Below are 22,851 nucleotides of genomic sequence, written 5' to 3'. Positions count from 1 at the left end.
ATCAGACTTTCATTACCCATCAGGTCAACCTCCAGCTCTTGTAAATTTCCACTACAGGCCAGCCACCCTTTAAAAATGCTTAGCATAAGAAAGATAAATGTTGAAAATGCAAAAAAAAAAAACAAAAAAACAAAAAAAAAAGTGCTGTCTCAGAGAAGTTCCCACCCAGACAAGAAGAAAGATCCTACCCAAGTTTCCAGAGATCAGAATTTCAAATTACCTTCCAAAGCGTCTTCGCAAGACAAGAGTGGGATCTTTGAGAATAAATGGCCAAAGTAGAAAACGCCAACAAAGAAATATGTACACTAGCAACTGTCACAGAAAACATCCCTTTCCGGGGGCGCCTGGGCGGCTCGGTCGGTTAAGCGTCCATCTCTTGGTTTCAGCTCAGGTCATGATCTCATGGGTTGTGAGACTGAGCCCTGCGTCCCGGCTCCACGCTCAGCAGGCAGTCTGCTTGAAGATTCTCTCTCTCTGCCCCTCCCCCCACTCACGCTCCCTCCTGCTCTCTCACTCTCTCTCAGATATATAATTTTTTTTTTAAATCCATTTCCAAAAGTAAGCCCATCATCTGAATACATGCCATTGGCCAAAAGCTGACTATATTGCAAATGAGATTCATGTAAAATGCTTTATAATAACCATATCATACATTCCCGCCAAAAAAGCCACTGGGCACATAGTAGAACCTCAATAAATAATCCTGGGTAGACTGACGTAAAATTGTTTCCGTTCCTACAGCAATAGTAATAAACAGCTACCAGCAGCCTGAGTGGGCTCCTCTTCCTCAACCCAACGTCCTCTCTCTACCAGCTCTAGTGTTCCCATCAGCAAAGAACCCTGGAGGAAGACTTGCAAGGAATCCATGACTCGAATGTAAGTTCTGTGAAAGCCCAGCTATGAGAAATCCTTTCAAAGCCCTGACAAACTTCTAAACACCTAAATTACAAGGCTAAGACGGGTATGGAAGGACATTCAGAATACGTACACCTTCCAGATTATAAAGGCCAAATATCTGCCCAGGAGAGCAAAAGGCCACTTTTCAGATTGGCCTTTTATCTGACACAGGTGTCGAGCTTTATTGCTCGCATCCCCCCTCCAAATAATTCTGAAAAACTACACTCCCCAGTCATGTATTTTCGACTGCGCATTCTAAAATCTTTCTTTCATTTAAATGGTTGCAAAGGATGTCATTTCCTATGACTGCTCATATGACATTTTGAATAAAACTGCCATATCACTCCCATAACTACACCCGATAGAATGATCTGACCCCCTCCGCCATGCATTTTTAAATGCACCTGAATGAACACTACCTTAACCATCTGTGTGGTGCTCCTTTCCCTCCTAAGTCAGACCCATCCCACATCCCTCAGACTCTTACCTCACGTACTATCTTTTCATTCCCAACACTCTTACTGCTCATCCTACCTTACTTTTCTGTAACAAAAAAGACATGTAATATATAATTTAAAACTTTTTTTAAATTCCTCCAACCATACACTAAAAAAATGTCTTTAGGCTCCAAATATTAAAATTCTTTTTGGCCCCAATCAAAACTTAAGTAACATCACAAAGTTTGACGATTAAGCTTAAAAGCATAAAACCTTAACATGATGCCTTGAGTAAAGGAGGCTTCACTTAAAACACCGATATTTTGAGTTAGGTGTCCCAAAAGCAATGCACAAGATGACATTCTTCTCTAAAGGAGAAGGTGGGCTGGCTGGGGCAGCAGGAAAAAGACATCCATTGGTATCTTCCCAGGCAGATGGGTTTGTGGAGGCAAAGAGAATGTGACGGCCTGGAAATTGAGTCCCAAAATCAAGCAGTGCCGAGAGGTCCAGGTTATGGGGGCTGTGAGAAACCCAGTGTGGAAGCCTTGAGTCAGGGCCCCCTGGACTGGACAGGGCCCAGCAAAGCACAGATGTGGGCCCACCTGCCACATGTGGAAATGTTCTGAAGTTATTAATCAAGCGAACAGGATGTGAGGTGAAGTATATCCCATCCTGCTACGTTGACAAATATATCTTCATCATAACAGAATCAGAAACTATGGTTTATATATGACTGCAAGTTGGCAAAATGCCAAAGATTAATAAATTTAATTATGATGGTGTGTCTGGCTGTTGATGGGCTAGCAATGTTTGGATGAGTAATAAATTAGAGACTTCCATAATTCATAAATCATTACATATTTACTCCATAAAAATTGTTTTCCTTGTCCTTTTTTCAGAAAAAGCATTAACTATCTAGTTAAAAAAAAATCAAGATTTTTCACATAATTTATATTCTGTTCACAGAAATCATCTAAGGGATTAAAAAATAAAATTATATCCAGTCTATACAATTTTAATATTTTCAATCAAAACAATGTAAATCAAAATGCAGAAATCAAAATTTCAAGTTATCTTACGTGTCTTCAAAAAAGCTACTTTCCCTGTAAATATTCCAAATCATCTATTGAAATTAATAGGAAAACTACAAATTATAATTAGTGAATATCAAAATTTTTATCTAAAATATTTCAATAAAATTATCTTATGTAGTGTTTTGTAAACTTAACCTTTATTAAATGTGTTTATAAAAAGTATAACTATCCACAGTTCTAGCATTCAATGTCCTTCCAGTTGTCGATGTAAAAAATCAATGTATGGGGGCACCTGGGTGGCTCAGATGGTTAAGTGTCTGCCTTCGGCTCAGGTCATGATCCCAGGGTCCTGGGATCGAGTCCCGCATCGGGCTCCCTGCTCGGAGGGAGGCCTGCTTCTCCCTCTCCCACTCACCCTGCTTGTGTTCCCTTCTCTCGCTGCGTCTCTCTCTGTCAAATAAATAAATAAAATCTTTTTTTAAAAAAATCAATGTATGCTGTCTAGAGCTAAATACACACATGTGAGAGGACCATGAATTTATATAGTAAAATATTTTAATTTCATAAGCAAAATTAAATTTTGTTTAGTATTGTCCAATATTCCTCAGCTGATGTATAAAAGTGCCATGAAGCCTGCACCAATGACTAAGTGCTTCTGGAACAGCACAATGGCACACCAAAACAAGTAGCAACAACAACTCAGCACTCCTGAAGACGGAAACTTCGTTAGCAAAAAGTCTTCGCTCTGTGCTCCCCGCAAGGTTTATCTTCAGTCATGTGTAGCATTATTAACACATGCATTACTTCTCCTTTAGGGCAATGCCATAACCCACAAAATCCACAGCAATCAGACACAGGCCTTCTTTCCAAGGGCATAAAAGATATGCAGAATCCTTGCCCTTGTGCCCAACCAGTGTTCGTCACACAGAAAATGCTTAGAATTAAAAGTGTCTCTGGGCCCACACGAGGGCAAGATCCCCCGGTGGCTAAGAGGGTTCCGTGTTCTTTAATAAATGCAGTTGTTTTGTACTGGTGACTCGCGGAGTTTCTAGAATGCAGAGGCCAGGCCAGACGCCCCTCTCATCCTGGTGTTAAGTGTAGCGAGCGTGGGGCGCCTGGGTGGCTCAGTTGGTTGGGCGACTGCCTTCAGCTCAGGTCATGATCCTGGAGTCCCGGGATCGAGTCCCGCATCGGGCTCCCTGCTCAGCGGGGAGTCTGCTTCTCCCTCTGACCCTCCCCCCTCTCATGTACTCACTCTCTCTCATTCTCTCTCTCTCAAATGAATAAAATCTTAAAAAAAAAAAAAAAAAAAAAGTGTAGCGAGCGTGAACATCAAAGACCCCTGCTGTGCTATCCTGATGTACATGTCTGGCCCTTCTCAGAGCACAGGACAGGCTATAAAAGTAAGATGCAAGCCCTCAAAGAAGCCAAAGCCATGATCAAGTCATATTACCCACTTCTTAAACATGTCATAGAACCCCGTATCCAGAAGGATCTCTGCGTGAGACACACCGCTCATAAGTAAGACCAGGGGGCAGGCATTCTCAGAGAACAGCACACGGCTGTGAGAGACACACTCAGCACGGGAGGGGGGGTCCTGTCAACCTCTCAGATAAACGCAGAGGGCGTGGTCCTGGAACAGAGTGCATGGTCCTAGAACGGATTGCATGGCCTTGAAATGAAGGCATGGCCATGGAACAGAGTGCATGACACTGAAACAGAGGGTATGGTCCTATAATGAAGGCATGGATGGTCCTGGAACAGAGGCATGGCTCTAGAATGGATGCATGACTCTGGAATGGAGGCATGCTTTGGATGGAGGCATGGTTCTAGAATAGAGCCACGGCTCTGGAATGGAGGCATGGCCCTGGATGGAGGGCACAGTCTTGGAACAGAGGCATAGCTCCAGAATGGAGGTATGGTTCTAGAATGGAGCCATGACTCTGGAATGGAGGCACAGTTCTAAAACAGAGACATGACTCTGGAATGGAGGCATGGCCCTGGATGGAGGGCATGGCCCTGGAATGGAGGCACCGCTCTACAATGGAGGCACAGCTCTGGAATAGAGGCATGGCTGTGAAACAGAGACATGACCCTGGAAACTTGAGGCTTAATGGGGCGGGGGGAGGTGCTTAACAAGAAGCAGTAGGAAGTCAGAGTCTTGTTCAGGAGCCCAGGGCAGGAAGAGGGGTGGGAGAAGCTCAGCAGTGCAACAGGCTAGAGGACAGTCAAGGGCATGATGGAGGAGGGGCAGATGGTGCTAGGGTTCCTGGCTCTGGGCAGGAAAACACAGGCAGGTCAGGCTGGGAAGAGCCAGAGGTCCGAGGAGGGCATGCTGCCCTACAGGAGCCAAGGTGCCTGGAAGCTTCTCCCAGAGGCGCTGCACCGGGGGCACGGGGGGATTAAAGTGTCCACCGGGCAGAGACTGGAGTGGCACAGGAGGTCAGCACTATCTGGGCCCCATCAGGAGCAGCCCAGGGCCAGGACCCTCAACGGGGGGGGGGGGGGAGGGGGGACGGACAGAGAAGACAGGCCCTGCAGGGTGAAGAAGCACCATCAGTGGCCAAACAAGAGGCCACGGAGACCCAAGGAACGAACCCGCGTCCCGCATGGAATCAGACAGGAGCCTGACCTACAGGAGATGTCACCGGATTAAGCAGCAGGAGAAAGCAAATTAATTTATGACAAACACCAAAAGGGAAAATCTTACAGTGCCGCTTTGTGCTTACAGTTTTTATGGAGTGCAGAAACACCCAAATAGCATCTGATACAATTTACATAATTTTACATAATCTCATGATTACCACTTGGCAAGGAAGCTCCAGACCGAATCTCTTCCATTTATTTGCCTCCAAAAATGACAAGATGGAAAACATTCTGGACAAGGAGCGTTCTACCCTCTTCTTAAAAACCACAAGAAGCCAATTCTACAACTTTTCTTCGTAATGCGTTTCCAATATTTCAAGTCTAAAGATTCGAAAGTCTTATTGACACAACTTAATCAATAAACAAATATTTACTGACCTCCTATTTTCAAAGCATTGATTTCAAAAGCTGGGGGATGGGGGAGGAAGGAATCACCCTTGCCTTAAAATATTCTTCAAGCTGTCTGACCTGGGGACAATTGACTTACCCTTGCCAAGCCACATTTTTCAAAAGTAAAATAAGAATACTATCAGCTAGTTGATAAGGGTCTTCTTAGGATAGGGTTAAATTTAGTTAGTCGGTACACAGCAGGCACACAATAAAAATATTGTGTATTAAAACTGTTTTTAATTGAGGAGCCATGATGCCAATAGGACAAAATTCATGATTGACTCATTCACTGGGCAAGACACTGATTAAGGGGACATGTGGTATATAGTGAGTTTTAAAAAACAAGCACAAACACAAAGCAGGGATTAGAGAAGAGACTAATTTTTTACTTATAAACAAATAGTTGTTCACCACTACCTATACAAGGTTTTTGATTTATATGGGAACCATTTAGTCTGCTTTTATTTACTTATTTATTTATTTTGGTCTTTGTTTTTCCTTCCATGGGCTAAAAACAAAACAAAACAAAAAAAACCACACATGGTTCCATAGGCGTCTATTCATAGAGTCTATTTGCTTCAGAGCCCTTTTATAAATCTCATTCAGGGGCGCCTGGGTGGCTCAGTTGGTTAAGCAACTGCCTTCGGCTCAGGTCATGATCCCGGAGTCCCGGGATCGAGTCCCGCATCGGGCTCCCTGCTCAGCAGGGAGTCTGCTTCTCCCTCTGACCCTCCTCCCTCTCATGCTCTCTGTCTCTCATTCTCTCTCTCGCAAATAAATAAAATCTTAAAAAAAAATTTTTTAAAAAAATAAATAAATAATAAAAATAAATAAATAAATAAATAAATAAATAAATAAATAAATAAATCTCATTCATTGCTCTTTGGATTCTTATATGCAGAACATTTTCGAGTGGAAGGAAAACTCGGCAATCACCCGGTCCAGCGTGGTGTGTTGTAAGATGGAGCCTCGGAAACCTGAGGTCACACACTCAGAGAAGGCACAAGGACACATGGGGCTGTCCTGGTCCATGCCTGACACTCAGAGTACGAATCAGCCCAGACGCCTCCAGGACCCAAGCAAACAAGAACCAACACACAGGGGACAGAAGACCTGAAAAGCAAGCAGATGACCACCTGAACAGGCAGGGGCTCCACAACATTTAGGACCGCGGATGAAAACAATGGGAATGTGTAAGTTCCATTAGTATTGCTAAAATGTCATTTAAATAATAAACTAAGTAATAAATACAACACGATCAAATTTGAACTCTCAGCGTCCGCAGTTAAACAACTGGAAGGTCTGTTTGTCCCATGACTGTGCATCACCTGCCGCAGCCCTTACTTTATAATCAACTATGGTAAAAACAAAATCCCCCAAAACAGTCCTGAGACCAGGCTTCAGAACCTGGCAGCATCTACCCGCATAACATAAGGCCGTGTTCACACTTGCTTCTAACACTTCATGAATAAACATCCCTTTATTCAAATAAGTTATATATTAACTAACTCCCGGTAATTTTGATTCAACTTTGGATGGTAAACAGAGTCATTCTGGCAAGACTGCAGAGTTTGCAATTCAAATTACAGAAATTTTAATAATGAGGAAAATAAAAATTAGTAGCGTGATTCCTAAGGCACCATAATTCTAATACTTTTTACGGCAACAGTCGAAAGCGCACATAAATATTTCTCCATTTAGAAGCCGAGGGGTTTTATCTGGACAGGCATCATCACACATACTTACCTGCAATCTTACAGGAGCATTCCTTTCAGCGACTCAGTCGGCACCTGCAAGAACTCCAAACTCCCCGACCCCAGACGCTGAGCGGTAGCGATGCTACTTCTCAATAAATAACAGTGAAACAGTCACCGGATTAAATGATTTCCTTACATTATCACCATAAACAATAATTATTTGGCAGTTGCCCTTTGCGAGCTTTGCATGTGCTTATGCATAAATCAAGCCTTATTGATTTACTAAGCCAAGACGTTTTACCTCTAGCTCCCCTAATAAGAACTATAATCCTCCACTGCACTTACTGATGCTTTAATGTAGTATGTCTCTTAATACTTTTAATATGAAAGATTAGTGCCGATTAGCTCATGAGCAGGAACGCTGCTCTTTGGACAGCCAATTGGCCACTGCACCCAGGTCTCTCTGAATGTGTCCTTAGTAACGGAGCTCTCGCCTGCTGATCGGAATCACCTCTTAATGAAATAGGTGGAGCTGCCACAGGCTGTTTCCCTCCTTGTAAGGCTTAGCGAAAGAATGACGGCTCGCATTAAGTCAAACGTTAAATTCACCGCAAACAGCAAGGCAAGAAAATAGGGGACCGTGAAGGATGCTACGTGGTTGGTAAAACTATCATCTCAAATCCTAAAATGACTGTCTTGGTGCAGGGACTCCAAAAGATGCAAGACTACTTGGGACAATCCCAAAATGTCCTCCGGAGTCTTGAGCACTACACAACCCCAGTCTGAGCAGGAGCGGTGGCCCTCTGCTTCCTCCGTGTGGTGGGCAAGATCACCCCACACCCTCAGCCCCTTGCTCCGCCCACCCGTACTTTGAAGCTATCATGCCCAGACTGACTGATTCGGCTACACTTCCGCTGACTCTCGCTCTGGGAAGGAACACTCCCAGTTCTCTGGGCTCCAACAGGCTACCAGAGTCGATGACCCTCGAGATTCTTTATCGAGTGAAATTCTATCCTTTGCAGGTGACAATGGACCCAGGCACTCCCAATAACTTCCCAAGCCTCGTATGTCCCTCAATCCACTGAAACTTGATCACCCCAAGAGTAACACGGAAACTTCTGTGCTTTGTACAGACCCCTGGGCTGGACTTCCACAGATCCTAGTTCCGAAACCAACTCCACTCCTCATATATACGTGAGAAAACTAGCACCCCTTGCTCCTCCTTTCCTTTGCAAGGACCCCAAACCCAGGCACGGCAGACTGGAAAGTTCTTTGGACATTAGACAGTCTCATTTCAGAGATGAGAAAATTCAGAGGAAACTCACCTAGCTAGCTAGATTAATGGTAGAGGCAAGATAAGAACCAGATCCCCTGGCTCCAACCGCCATGTTCCTCCCTTTAAAACAGCCCCCAGATTCCTGAGATTGGTAAGAAAGTCCGTCACCATGGAGCACCCTAAACAAAACCATTATGTGTCGTGGACTTTAACTTGTGTTAATATCCTGTGATATCCTTTCAAGTTTAACCACGACAAAGATTGACCGGGTACAGCTGCAGAATTTCCAACGATATTAGCTCTCTGAGACAGAAAACTGCACAAACAAGAATCCCTGTTCAAAAATAGATTCCCCAATTCCCTGCGGGACAACTGCTGCCCCTGGCTACAAAGTAATAATTATCCTGTACTACAGCAATCAATAAAACCTTTGGCCCCCACGAACCTGCGATTTCCTGACTTTGTTCTCTGCGCTAGCTAAAGATTTCCGAGTCATATTGATTACCTACTGCGTTTTTTTTTCAAGTTCTTTAAAACGAGCAATAAAGAAACTCTCCAATTAGCATAACTTGTTATTCTTTGAGCAGGCTTCAAATCTTTCCATCACATTAATGCTGCCCCCCTTTATGGGGTGTTCCCATTTTTCACGGGGAATTTGTCATTTTAAGTGTGTCTCTGTCTTGCCTAATAGCGCAAAGTCAGTAGGATACAAATTTGATGTTGCTTCTGGAACTGTGACTGCTGCCACATTTTTCATCCAAGCGAGAAAGAAGAATTGATTAATAAACTATGCCCTCTCTCTCAAAGCAGCATGGATTTCTACCAAAGGAACCCATTAGCTCCGAGAGTGTTAAAATTCAGTACTCTCGAACATGTCTCTGAAACGATTCACTAGAGAATCTATTACAAAGCGAAACCATTGTGCAGCCTTTCCAAGGGCATTTAGCTGCTAACGTGTCAGACTTGGAGAGTGAGTCGTGAATGAGATAAGCAAGGACAAGCGAGAAGGCGGGGAGGCAGCCCGAGGACCCGCCCAAGGTGGGGGTGTGAGCACCGCTACGTGGCCGTCGTGTGCGGAGCTGGGCGAGCGGGAAGATTTCTCGTTCTCCGAGTAGCACCGATATTTTCCCAATATTCCATCAGCACATATCATCCGTCCAGACTGGTTTACTTCATGAGAGGACAGAGACCGCAAGGAAATCAAATAATCATACATGACACTGTATCTTCTCACCTCGTGGCTATTTTCATTCAAAGCAGATGGAATATTACTCAGTCTTAAAAAAGAAGGGACCCCTATCTACACGACTCACAAAAATTAACTCGAAATGAACTAAAGACCTCAATGTAAGACCAGAAACCATAAGACTCCTACAAGAAAACACAGGAAAAAGAAGGTCCTTGACATCAGTCTTGGTGATGATCTTTTGGGACATGAGACCTAAAGCACAAGCGATAAAATAAAAAATAAATAACTGGGACAACAACCAGCTAACAAGTCTTCTGCACAGCAAAGAAAACCATTAACAAAATGAAAAGACAACCTACAGAATGGGAAAAAATATTTGCAACCATGGATCTGACAAGAAGTTAATATCCAAAATATGTATAGAACTCATACAATTCAATAGCTTAAAAAAAATCCAATTTAAAAATGGGCAGAAGGGGTGCCTGGGTGGCTCAGTCAGTTAAAAGTCTGCCTTCAGCTCAGGTCATGATCCGGAGGTCCCGGGATCTCTGCTCAGGGAGGGAGTCTGCTTCTCCCTCTCCCTCTGCCCCTCCCCCCACTTGGGCTCGTGCTCTCTGTCTCTCTCTCTCTCAAATAAATAAATAAAGTCTTTATAAAAAAATGGGCAGAAGCTTCACCCATTTCCCTTCATGTATTTGGTGAAGGTGAGTGAGAGGCCCAGGTTTCCAGTTATGGAATGAATAAATCATGGGGATGAAAGATACAGCATGCAGAATACATGATATTATAACAGCCTATATGGGCACAGGTGGGAGCTCCACTTGTGGGGAAAGCATAAGATACAGAGAAGCTGAATCACAGTGTTAATACACCTGAGACTAATGTCACATGTGTGTCAATGACACTTCAATAAAAAGAAAAAGAAAAACTGAAAAGCAGCTCTGAATAGACATTTTTCCAAAGAGCACATCCGGGTACTTCTCTGCATCACTGATCATCAGGAAAATGCAAATCAAAACCACCAGGAGGTATCACCTCACACATGTGGAATGGCTATCCTCAGACAGACAAGGGGTAACATGCTGGCGACGAGGAGAATGGGGAACCCTCACGCTCTGTTGGTGGGAATGCCAATCGGTACAGCCTCTCTGAAAAATAGTACAGAGGTTCCTCAAAAAAATTAAAAATAGAACTACCCTATGATCCAGGAATTCTGTGACTGGGTATCTACCCAAAGGAAAACACTATGTCACAGAGATACCTGCACCCCCATGTTCCCAGTGGCATTATTTACAACGTCCAAGACACGGAAACAACCTAAATGTTCACTCTATGTATAGACAACGGAATATTCTTCAGCCATAAGAAAACGAAGAAATCCTACCATTTGCAACAACACAGATGGCCCCCAAGGCATTATGTTAAGTGAAATAAGTCAGACAGACAAAGACAAACACTGTACCATCTATGTGGACTCAAAAGAAAAAAAAAAAAAAAAAAGACACAAAACCCCTCATACTAAAGGAGATTCGGTCACTAGAGGCCGTGCATGGGGGGGTAAGGGAACTGGATGAAGCAGGTCGAGAGGGACAAACGTCCAGTTATGATCGTACAGGGGACGAAAGGCACAGCATGAGGACTCCAGCTAACATTGCTGTGCAGTATATTTGGACATTTTAAGACAATAACTCCTGAGAGTGCTCATCACAAGGAAGAAACATATTTTCTTTTGGTTCCTTTTTGTATCTCTGTGAGAGGACGGGTGTTCACCAAACTCACACACCGCTGTAGCTTCATTCTATCTCAATAAAATTGGAAGGAAAAAAAGGGAAATCCTGGGACACGCTGCACACGGATGAACCTCGAGGGCACAATGCTGAGGGAAAGTAAGCCAGTCACAAAAGCACACACAGTGCACGACTCCAGGTAGGTGAGGAATCGGAAGTGATCAAACCCAGAGAAGCGGGTGATGCAATGGTGGCTTCCAGGGGAGGGGAACTGGGGGACTGCTGCTCAGTGGGTACAAAGCTTCAGTTATGCAAGACATGAAAGTTCTAGGGATGGGCTGACACTGTGCTTACAGTTCACAAGGTTCCACGCACGTAAAACTCTGTAAAGAGGGTTAAAAAAAGAGAAATATAAAAGTGTCACTTTCGACAGACCTACAGTACAGGCCGGGCCCGGGGCACGTTGAGGAGAGCTCTACCCAGCTCGACCCACTATGTGTGCGCACAGAACTGGGACGGGACACAGAAACAAAGGGCTGGCGGGTCACGGCCCACGAGTGCCCCTCCCTCTGCAGAGAGACCAGAAACAAGGCTCCAAAGACACAACCAGCCCTGACTCAAAGGCCAGGCAGAAAGGCACTACCCGTGGACATAACAACAAGGATTCCTCTCCTAAGGGCATCTATGTAATAAGCAGAGGTAATAACCTCCTTGCAGAGCATTCACTCCGTCAATGAGCACTTACTGAGAACTCGCCAGGGCAGGTGTTAGTGCTGGGCTACACAAGTGAGCAATTTCCCACTGTGGAGCCCGCCATTTGGGGTAAAACCACAGAACAGGGACTACGGCTGCACCCTGCACCCACCCACGGCCGAATGCAGAAGCACAGTGTGGTGTAGACACCTGGCGGAATAGTACGCAGACAGGAAAAGTCATGAAGTCCTGACCCACGAGCTGAACAACAGGGAGGAGCCTCCAGGACACGATGCAAAGTTCAAGAAGCCAAACGCAAGCGGCCTCACGTTCTGCGATTCCGTGTGTCTCCATAAACGAGGCCACAGAAACAAAGCAGACCAGCAGTCGCCAGCACCTAGGGACTGGGAGAACGGAGTGGCGGTCAATGGGCACGGGGTTCCCTTACGGGGTGATGACAACGCTCTGGAATTAAGACAATGACAACAGTTGTGCAGCCTTGTGACTATGCCAAAAATCACTGAAGGGCACACTTCCAAGGGATGAATTTTACAGTATGTGTATCGTCACTCAATTTGTTTTCAAGTATCAATAAGGGGGGGCGAGGGGCACAGCTGCAGATGTGATCAACTCCAAGGGCACCAGCGCCTTTGTGAGCAAAGACAGGGTCTGACCTTGGTTGCCTATGAGCTCACAGCTGGGGTGGGAGGAGGGCCTGCGCATGGGGGAGCACAGATGCAATGACCCAAAGCAGGACAGAAGGGCCCATCTCTCTTTCTTCTGGGGCACTCAGGGGCCACGATGTCAGCTGAGGCCCAGGCAATGTATTCTTTCCTTATAAACGTCACAGAAATACAACTCAAGCTCCATGGTCATGGGTCTATAGGGCCATGACCGCCTCTCAGCCGGCTCTCAATTACGCAGGACACGGGGTAGTAGAAAGGCACAGACCATTCCCACCAATCAGAAGAATATATAAGAACTTCAGAAAGAAGACAAAATCCAAAAGTTCCGGGCGAAAGCAACTGCCAATATGGTGGACAAAAAGGACCTCGGAATTAGCTCTGAAACGTTACCTGTCAGGTGGAAATAAAGATATCAAGTCACAATTAAAATAGGCAGACAGGTACTATGAAGACATGACACAGGCTTGAGCATCAGCATCCGAAGTCTTCAAGCATCACCGCTGCCATCACTGCAGATTCGAACACTGAAAACAGGGTGTGAAGATTCAAATATTTGGAAACGCGGCTTTTCTCACTTACGGGATCAGACGAGCTCCTTCTGGATTTCTCCAAGTCCATGCCACTGCAGTTCGAGCCCCATGACTCCCTGGTTCGGGGACTGTCTTGTGTGGCACCCCGGCCTTCCCACTAGAGGCCAGCAGGAGCACCCTCCCTGTTGTAACCCAAAATGCTCCCAGACATGGCTGAATGTCCCCTGGCGGGTACGGTCACTGTAGGGAACCACTGTTTTCCAGCAACTAAATGGATCTTATCTCTACAAGCTCTGACGATTCCCTAGAGAGTAATGTCATTTCTCCACATCTGTTCAGTTTTCTACATGCTTCCCACCCTGACAGTCTCCCCACAAGAAGACAGATGAAAACTTATCAGAGAAGCCTGTTCCAGGTGCTCTATGTGACTATTCAAAATGCCCAGTCTCAGGACGCCTGGGTGGCTCAGCTGGTTAAGTGGCCGACTCTTGGGTTTCGACTCAGGTCATGATCTTGCAGTCGTGAGATCGAGCCCAGTGTCAGACTCTGTGCTCGGTACAGAGTCTCCTTCAGATTCTCTCTCCCTCTCCCTCCAGCTCATTTTCTCTCTCTCTCTCTCTAATAAATAAATAAATTAAAAAATGCCCAGTCTTAGTCTCCAGAAGGCCCCGGTGGGCTCAGTGGACAAGTAAAAATGCACCCAGGTCCCCCCACTCTGGAGCCCTCTCTCCCGACACTGAAACTCAAGAAGCAACCTGCAAAGCACCAGACCTCCCAATAAATCGGTTTTCAAGGCTCTACGAGCATCCTGAACGCTGATCGCGTGTGAGTGGAGAGGCTTCGGGATGTGGGCCACCCGGCCGTCGGGATGCGGGGAACTTACCGTCCGGGGGCATCAAGGCCTTGTTGTTCTGCGTGCACCACCCCACAGGGTGGAGATCCGCGATCACCACGTCACACCAGAAGTCGGCCCGGCGGTCCTCACCGTAACCACAGTAACGTAGCAACAGCAGCTGCCCACAGGTGGTGATGACCGTGGCCACCCAGTACGTGTCTGGGTTGTTCTTATTGGCCACCTCCAACTTCATCCCCGGCTGGAAATTGCTCTGAAGGCTGATTTCAACCTTCAGGAAAGAGAAACACGGGGACAATGTGATTATATCGGACACACCCAGAAGAGGACGAGAACTACGAAACACACAGCACTTAAAAATAATATTCCTCTCACCCTAGAACAGCACTAAGAGAAATACCACGCAAGCCACCCACCAGATGTTGTGTTTACTAACAGCCACACGAAAAATTAGAAAGATACAACAGATGAAATTCATTTTACTCATGTATTTTATCTAACCCAATATATCCCAAATATTGTTATTTCAAGATGTAATCAACATGAAAGACACAGAGTTGGTTTACATTGTTCTTTTCCAAGGAAGCCTGCAAAATCCAGCCAGCCTTCTACATTCACACCACCTGTCCGTTCAGGACAGCACGCATCTGAAATGCTCAGTAGCTCCATGTGGCTAGCGGCCACTTCAAGAATAGCACAGCCTTGGAGAACGCGTTTCTTTTTATTTTTAATTAAGGGTTATGGTCTATTAATATTTGCAGCCTGGTGAGCCACAACATTCGAAAGCTCACACATCTGACATCCTCGAGGAGCACCTGCTTAAGAGATGTTGGGATTATACGTGGCTCGTCCAGGGGTCCATGCTCCTCTTCTTCTAAACCTGGCACATGGGCCTGGGGAAACTGTGCGTCCAGAAGGAAACCACACTGTGGCTGAAAGGGAAGTGGGAGACATGACTGGATCTAAGAGAACAGGGTGGCTCCACATGGAGAAATACTGATAACTTCCTGGTACAGAAAGGAGGGAAAAATCTGTGGATCAGTATCTCTTTCCCAAACCCCCTCAAGGGATCTAGCCAAGTCATCCCAGCATTTTAAGAGGCAAAAGAGCCAAAAGCAAGAACAGGCTAGAAAACTGCCCCAGTTTGTTTACCAGACTTGGGCTAAATCTTTGCTTTGGATAGCCCAGTGGGGGGAAAAAAAAATTGTTTCTCAGAATTAAACTTTCATTTCCAGTAAAGCTACAGTAATGCCTCAGAACTTGGGTCCTGAAAATTTAGTCTTTCCCTCACTAATGATATATTACCAAAATCTCATACATAAGCAAAAGTCTGATAAATCCTCCATCTTTTATTTCCCGGGACTTGCCCTTGGCAGGGCACGCTATGTGCATTGTTCAAAGAAATATTACTGATGAAAATGATTTTCTGGTTTGATCCAAATGTGTTCTGAATATTTACAGTCATTTCCTCTAATTTCACTCATCTGCCCACAGATGGTTGTAAGACTTTTAGGTGTCCTTTTGAAATACAAATATCCATTCAAAATAGAAAATATACAGCCATTACCCGTCTTAGATGATATTGCTCATCACATGTATTGACCTCTTCATTTGCTGGCTTTTTATTCCCAACAATCCTACCTGTCTCAGGCTGTGTGCCCTTTGCAGGGCCACACAGGTGCAGAATAAGGGTAAGGTGCACACTGTCCTTCACACACTGAGACCCACCCTGGGCCCAGCCCCCATTACCAGAAGACATCAAGTATGAGGACGAGGCCCATCTTTCCTGCAGCTGTCTGTGGAAAGCAAATGGACGTCCCCCTCACCTCTGGATTTCTAAGAAATCCTGCCTCAATTTCCCTTTTCTTCCCAAAGATTCGGCATCTTCCTGCAGACGCCCCTCCCCCTCTCCAAATGCAGACCAGAAAGACGAGGGGTGTTACGTACATGCTTGAAGGACGTGTGAGGAGCTGCGTTGGTACCTGTTTCTTCCAGATACTCTCCCCAGTTAAAGCCAATTTCCTCCAGGCTTGAGCCTTCTTCTGTCAAAAGACAAGGAAAAAAAGAAGACTATCAACACCAGAGTGAAGAATGGAAAGGCACGGGCCTTCCACGAAGAGCGACAAATCCTTAATGCAAGAGACAATGGAATTCAACCGTGCAGGAGGATCCTGTTGAGGATGCTGCTGAGGGGCGCCCGGGTGGCTCAGTCGGTTAAGTATCTGCCTTCGGCTCAGGTCATGATCTCAGGGTCCTGGGATCGAGCCCCGCGTCAGGCTCCCTGCCCAGCGGGGAGCCGGCTTCTCCCTCTGCCTCTGCTGCTCCCCCTGCTTGTGTTCTCTTGCTCTCTCAAATAAATAAATAAAAACCTTGAAGAAAAGAAAAAAGGGATGCTGCTGATACTGTCGGCTTTGGTGTGCTGGCTGTGGGGTGTTGACTACGGAAAGGGAACACTGAAAAAATCCTGCCTGAATTACGCTGGCAAAATCAAGGGTAAAATTAGGCGCTCTCAGGCGAACGAAACGAGATTTGTTTCGGGGCACATTTGCCGCCTGCTAGAGTACTTGTTTGGAATCAGCCGCTGTCACTGTGGCCACTCCCTTCTCCGGGGAGGTTGGAGGACCGGGTAAAAGAAACCATCGGGCACTGAGGAGGTACCTTGACGTGTAGACAGCATGAGCACCTTTGACCACGTGTTTACTTCCGACGGCTAGAGATTATAAAGTAAGAGCACAGATTGTTAGGGTCATAAGGGACTTCAGGAAGCATTGACTCTGATGTTATTCCAAGGAAAAAACTACTGGGAGGTCCAGAAGGATTGCTCCAGTATGTGAGGTCACCTAGCAACTTAGTGACAGAAACCAACCAGCAATTCTCAAACCGATCAAGCAATTCTCAGAACATTTAAGATTGTGCGGAAGATACAATCTGTATAGTCAAAAAGAACCAAATAACTCATTTTAAAGCACGGATAACAATATTACATCACAGTTTCCAATGGAAAGAACTCACAAGCTGTAAACATTATTTCAGCGTTATCTGCAAGGCTATCATATCATAAAAAAAGAACATAGAGCAGTAGGGGTTAGGGGTTATCCACACACGTGGATAAGTAAGATCTTCAAAGGTTAGCTTCTCTTTCCTTGCAATAATGCTCAACAGATGTTCAACCTGTGTATCTTCTATAAGCAAGAGCCTATTTCACAGGCCAAAAATAAATACTGCTCTCAGTCATGTCATTAATGGAGAAGTGGTATATCCTGGCAGGTGATCCAGGAGAACCAGCAACAGGAGGCTCTAGGAAAGAAAGCCTCATTCTTGCAGGCTATCACAACCTTTTTTCTACCAAAGGTTTCTTCAATTGTAAGTGGGAAAAGTAATTTTCCTGCGATACTCTGTATAGTCTCAGAAATGGGCAGAAGATCATTTTTGTAAAGCCAGAAGATGCTAGATTAAAAGCAGTTACCTTAAATTTTGTCTTCTAAATCAAAGTTGCTTGGAACTAGCCTCCTCAACTTTGACCCCCGTAAGCTGGTTTGTAATTAAATGTGCAAGAAAAAGAAAAGCTCCCTGAAGAGAAAATCTTTCCCTTGTTTTTCTCCCAACATTCCACTTTACCCAGGGATCTAGGTCCTTCCACTGGAAACAGGCTCCCTGAAAAAAAATCAGCAGATCCCGCAGCAGCCAGCTAACAAGATATACTGCTGACACACGGTGAGGCAAACCCGCAGGAAAGCAGTCACGTTCTGGAAAACCCCTCCGGGTGTCGCCCGACGACTCTATGCACAACTCTTTTCCCCAAAAGGCTGCAGGCATCGATTACCAGGTTCGCTTTCTGATGCACTAGCCAGAAGCATGCCTGCGCACGTCTCACTTGCTCAGGGCGCCTGGCTCCAAGGAAGTCTGTAATTTCTCTACACCCCACCTGTCTGGCTCCCGTAGAGCCCACGCCACCTGCAGGCCTGCCTGCCCCAGCCAGGGTCACGCACTTCCAGCCCCATAGAGCCACCACGGGGTCGTGGCAAGAACTCCACGAGCTCTCTGCTAACTGCTTTATGTGCATCACCCTGTTTCCTCCTTCCAAGAACCCTGACACATGGTGACTACCATCCCCATTGCACAGAAGAGATGACGGGAGCCCAGAGAGGCGGGGGGAGGGGGGGGAGGCGGCGCAGTCACCAGGACCACGCAACTGTCCAGCCACAGAAGCAGGATCTGACTCGGGCTGTCGGGTTTCAAGCTAGAACTCTCCCGAGACACCTTTCCATGTCTCCTTTCTGCCTGCACCACGCGTAGGGCGTATGTGCTCCACCACCACCACCCGAGGCAGGCTCCAGGGCCAGCTTGTCTGTCTTCTGTACTGGTGAGCATGAGAGCATTCGAGAGCCAAGCCCGGCAGCGGGAAGATGCAGGAGATGGGGGAAGGCAGGAGGCAGTAGCCAAGCTCAGAGAAAACAGTGTGTGCAGAGAGCCCCTGGAGCCTTTGGCAGGAGGACACAACCAGGGGGATGACATGGCCATGAAACTCAGTCCTGGGCCTTCGGAGGCAGAAGGTCCTGGGAGAGCCCCTGGGTGAATTACCAGCTCCTGGAAAATGGAAGGGCTCTCTTAGGGAGTGCTGGCTTCCCTGGCATCAGAAACACCAGCGTGGAGACAGAACGAGGAGGAAGTCCTGCAGCAGCCAGTGCCTGGGGCTAGAAAGCTTGGATGAGCTTCAGCACCACGCCTGGAAGGACCGGTGACGCCATCGCTTGGCATCGTCCAGGAGGGTGAGACCGTGGCTTAAATTTCTCAGCTTCAGCTTCGAGACCGCTCGCTAAGCTTCTTCACTCTTCATACAATTCCAATCGAGGCTACTAGCATTCTACCCACAACTTAGTTCCCACTGAATTTTAATTCATTACAAACCATGTTTCTCTTCCTGCAATAAACAGGCTGTAGATGGTTTTCAGGCGTCACTTCGGTGTTCGTTCAAGTCACCAAGAGACGGAAAGGTCCCCCAGTGACCCCCCAGCGAGTTGCTAAGAACACTGCTACAGAGAGTGCTGTTCACGCTCCACGGTCCACAGAAAATACTTAAAAGTCAAACCTGGAATGGGATTTTAAAAATTAAAGCTCGTGTGCCCAGCACCAGTAGTTTTAAACAATAAAATCATACACAAAATTTAGGGTCCCCTACAATTAGGCCTCTCCTGACCTGTAACTCATAGTACTTCCTCCAGGCACACACATTCCCCGAACAGCCCGTTCTCTAAAGACGTTTCAATGAGCAATAGATAAACACACACACTGTTTATGAGTGGAGGCCTCATAAACCCAGAGCAAATATTTACAGCTGATTCATAAACCTCTTAAACCCATAAACATTTTATCAGGGAAACTCTGACAATCTCCCGCCTCTGCCAAGGCACCAGTCGGAAGCGTTTTTCCCCATGACGTCATGAAAACCGACCATGAAACGCGACCAAGAAAATTCCACATTCTAAGAGAAAACAGGCACACTATTAGTGGCCACTCAGTTGTAGAAAACAGAAGTCTATTTATGTGACCAGCACATTTCCTGATAGAAAAAGAACACTAGGGCGCCTGGGTGGCTCAGTTGGTTAAGCGACTGCCTTCGGCTCAGGTCATGATCCTGGAGTCCCGGGATCGAGTCCCGGGATCGAGTCCCGCATCGGGCTCCCTGCTCGGCAGGGAGTCTGCTTCTCCCTCTGACCCTCCTCCCTCTCATGCTCTCTGTCTCCCATTCTCTCTCTCAGATAAATAAATAAAAAAACTTTAAAAAATTTTAAAAAATTTTTAAAAATAAGATTTTATTTATTTGGGCGCCTGGGTGGCTCAGTTGGTTAAGCGACTGCCTTCGGCTCAGGTCATGATCCTGGAGTCCCGGGATCGAGTCCCGCATCGGGGTCCCTGCTCGGCAGGGAGTCTGCTTCTCCCTCTGACCCTCCCCCCTCTCATGTGCTCTCTCTCTCTCATTCTCTCTGTCTCAAATAAATAAATAAAATCTTTAAAAAAAAAAAAAAGAAAAAGAACACTAAAAGTGGAGGTGTGCACGTTTACGCACCTTATACATGATAGCGTAAAGCAGAGTAAACACACGGCTCACACACTTTTTTTTTTTAAGTAATCAAATCTTGGGTTTTGGTTTTACAGTCTGAAATTGGCTAACTTTGGGAAGCTGAATGCTAACGTCCGTGACCACTTGCCAAGAAAAGAACGGAGAGTCTGCAGGTTTGGAGCCGATGAAATCTCATACAACACTTTCTCATGTGCTAGATATTCCTCATACACTCGGGAAGAGAAAGCAAGGCATTAAATTTTCACGATTTTCACTGCTGACAGTCCATTCATACAATCACAAGGCTTAAAAAGTCCTTCCATTGAGGGCATTAAACAGACCCACAGCACGAACGACACTCGGAAAGGGCTGGCCAAGGCCACGCCGAGGGCCGAGTTCACGGCTGCAGGACGTCCCCCAGGGAAGGGGGGACAGTCATCTGCACTCAGAGGACCCAGATGGCCAGAGAGATTTTCCAGAAAAAAGAAAACACATAAAAATCACCCAATCACCCAGCCGGGGGTGGGGGGGGGGCGGCAATTAGTATTCTAAAGAGAAGTGTTTTGGGGGGCGCCTGGGTGGCTCAGTTGTTAAGCGTCTGCCTTCGGCTCAGGTCATGATCCTGGGGTCCTGGGATCGAGCCCCGCATCGGGCTCCCTGCTCCGCAGGGAGCCTGCTTCTCTCTCTCCCACTCCCCCTGCTTGTGTTCCCTCTCTCACTGTGTCTCTCTTTGTCAAATAAATAAATAAAAATCTTTAAAAAAAAAAAAAAAAAGAGAAGTGTTTTTGGTCTTTTGTTTGGTTTTGTTTTTAACAGAGAACGCTAAAGTTCCTGGCACCAAGAATAAGAAATCTGAATTTTTCTAACAAGAATGTTGACTCCTTTCCTTCCAGAATAAAAAAGCCTGTGGGACTCCAGTTAATGTATTCCTAACACCAAAAGAAAAAAAAAATTTTTTTTTAAGCCCGCATTGCCAGCGTAATTCTCTTTACTCAGAAGCCCGCCCAGTCTAAATGTGCAACACCACTTTATCTACAGATTTCATCGGGAAATTTAGCCAGCCTGGAAAAATAATGTCAAGGACTCTATCTATCACCATGTCAGCATATTGTTTTGCTTGCTTTTATAACAGCAACTGGAGAAGCCTAGAATTCCAGAAAGCCAATTTGGGTCCACGGCCTTCTCTGCATGCCTGGTGACAACACTGTCCATCCTGTCCGCTGGGGAGGCCTTCCGTTCATCCGTCTGCGCTCATCCGGGCAACGTCCTCCGCGCTCCTGGGAGGAAGAGTCATTTCACGTGGTGCCTATTTCCTTTACAGGACTGAGGTGCCAGTCAAACTAGGATTTGAGCTTTTCTTAGGAAAAGAGGCAGAACGGAAAATAAAAAAGCTGTTACTGGGAATCGGAGCTCACTGCTGTACGGTGAAGTTTTCGCGTCAGAGGGATGGATCGTCCGCGCCAAGGAAGCGCAGTGGTTCGGGGTAGGGCATGGGGACACAAGTCAAAGCAGTGGAGTTGGGGGGGGCAACCACGGAAGGCGCTGGCCCTGTCACCTGGGCCGAGAAGAGCTAGAGGGAACCACGCGTTGTCACCTGCTGGGGAGCGACAGGCCTGCGTCCCAGCACACGTGGGGAGGGGCAAGCAGACATGTGGAGGGAAGGATAAGAAAGCAGCTGGGTTGTGCCTGCATCCCAGAAAGCGCGTGTATGCGCGTGGAGGGGGCGTGCTCGCGTGCACGTGGGTGACTTCGCCCTGCACAGAAGGGCAGATAAGACCCAGTGTGCAGAGCACCTGCTTCCGAGCCTCCGGACGCCTGGAATGAAATCCTGGCTCCAACACAAGAGCCAAGTGACTTTGCCACATCGTCCGGTTTCCTCCTCTTTACCATGTGGATAATAAAAGCAGCCCTTTCATGGGGTCGTGGAAGGGTAAACTGAGTCAACACACATAAAAGTCCTTAGAGAGTGCCTGCCATACCGTTCGAACTCAGGATCATGTACCCACCTGTCCTCTGTCAACGGAGAACCAGCTGAGCCTGCCCTCCCCCTGCTCTTCTGGGAAGCGAGTCTCATCCAAAACGCTCGCGGCCAAACAGCCCATGGCGGCCCCAAGCATATCACAGTGGGCCCCACAACCAGACACCCCCCACCGACACCAGAATGGGAACTGTTTTCTGTATTACCAGCTGGAAGGGGAAAATAAGCTTCTTGACGACTCGTACTTGAGTCCATTGTAACAGACGCAATGTTCGAGAAACACTGAGTTTCTCGAAGTCGGCCTCTGCTCTCTACAGAGGTTTAAGATCCTGCCTTAAATTTATTCCTCCTTTAGGAGTCGCTCTTCGTGGCGCCACCTACAAGTCTCCTCCACGAAGAGGTGCTTACGGGAATTCCAAGGGGAAAGGACAGATCAGCCACGTAAGGGGAAAAAAACCTCCGGAGCCTGTGTCTATACATGTTAAGATCATCTGGAGCTCTTCAGAACTACCATTTCTAGTAAAGATCTTCAGGTCTTGTATGATTCAGGTCGCCCATCGTGCACGAGCAAGGAAACTTCTCTGAAGTGTGTGCACATGACTGGCCGTCAGCACAAGCCCAGCCTGGCTGGTGACAGAACAAATCCCCTACTTCCCTATTCATGGAATCACCCGAGAGGAAATGCAGCACAAATAATTCTCCCAACACCATATTATTACCAACAGGCTTCAAAATCTACTTAAGCTAGACAGATATA

The 22,851-nt window shown here is 46.5% G+C and overlaps 1 protein-coding gene across 9 annotated transcripts in view; it reads right to left on the bottom strand.

The window, feature by feature from the left end:
* The window catches only part of SFMBT2 (Scm like with four mbt domains 2), a 231,354-nt gene that overhangs the window by 183,605 nt on the left and 24,898 nt on the right, over nt 1-22,851 (bottom strand). For 7 of the 9 annotated variants that reach the window (XR_010411717.1, XM_064592089.1, XM_064592090.1 and 4 more), the window contains 3 exons: nt 16,003-16,097; nt 14,871-14,987; nt 14,086-14,326 (listed from right to left, as the gene is read on the bottom strand). Coding sequence is in view for 7 of the 9 variants with exons in the window: in XM_064592089.1 (XP_064448159.1) it covers nt 14,086-14,326; nt 14,871-14,987; nt 16,003-16,097 (453 nt within the window). In the remaining 2 variants the exon portion in view is untranslated. Of the gene's footprint in view, nt 1-14,085; nt 14,327-14,870; nt 14,988-16,002; nt 16,098-22,851 lie in introns of those variants that run through there. The other 2 variants (XM_064592091.1, XM_054507374.2) reach the window with 2 other exon arrangements.

The sequence above is a fragment of the Mirounga angustirostris genome, unplaced genomic scaffold, assembly GCF_029215605.1.
Source record: "Mirounga angustirostris isolate CCGP_5_RB_7025 unplaced genomic scaffold, mMirAng1.0.hap1 SCAF_5, whole genome shotgun sequence".
Taxonomy (NCBI): domain Eukaryota; kingdom Metazoa; phylum Chordata; class Mammalia; order Carnivora; family Phocidae; genus Mirounga; species Mirounga angustirostris.
Note: the sequence above shows the minus strand (reverse complement) of the source record. Positions and strands in the feature narration are given on the sequence as shown.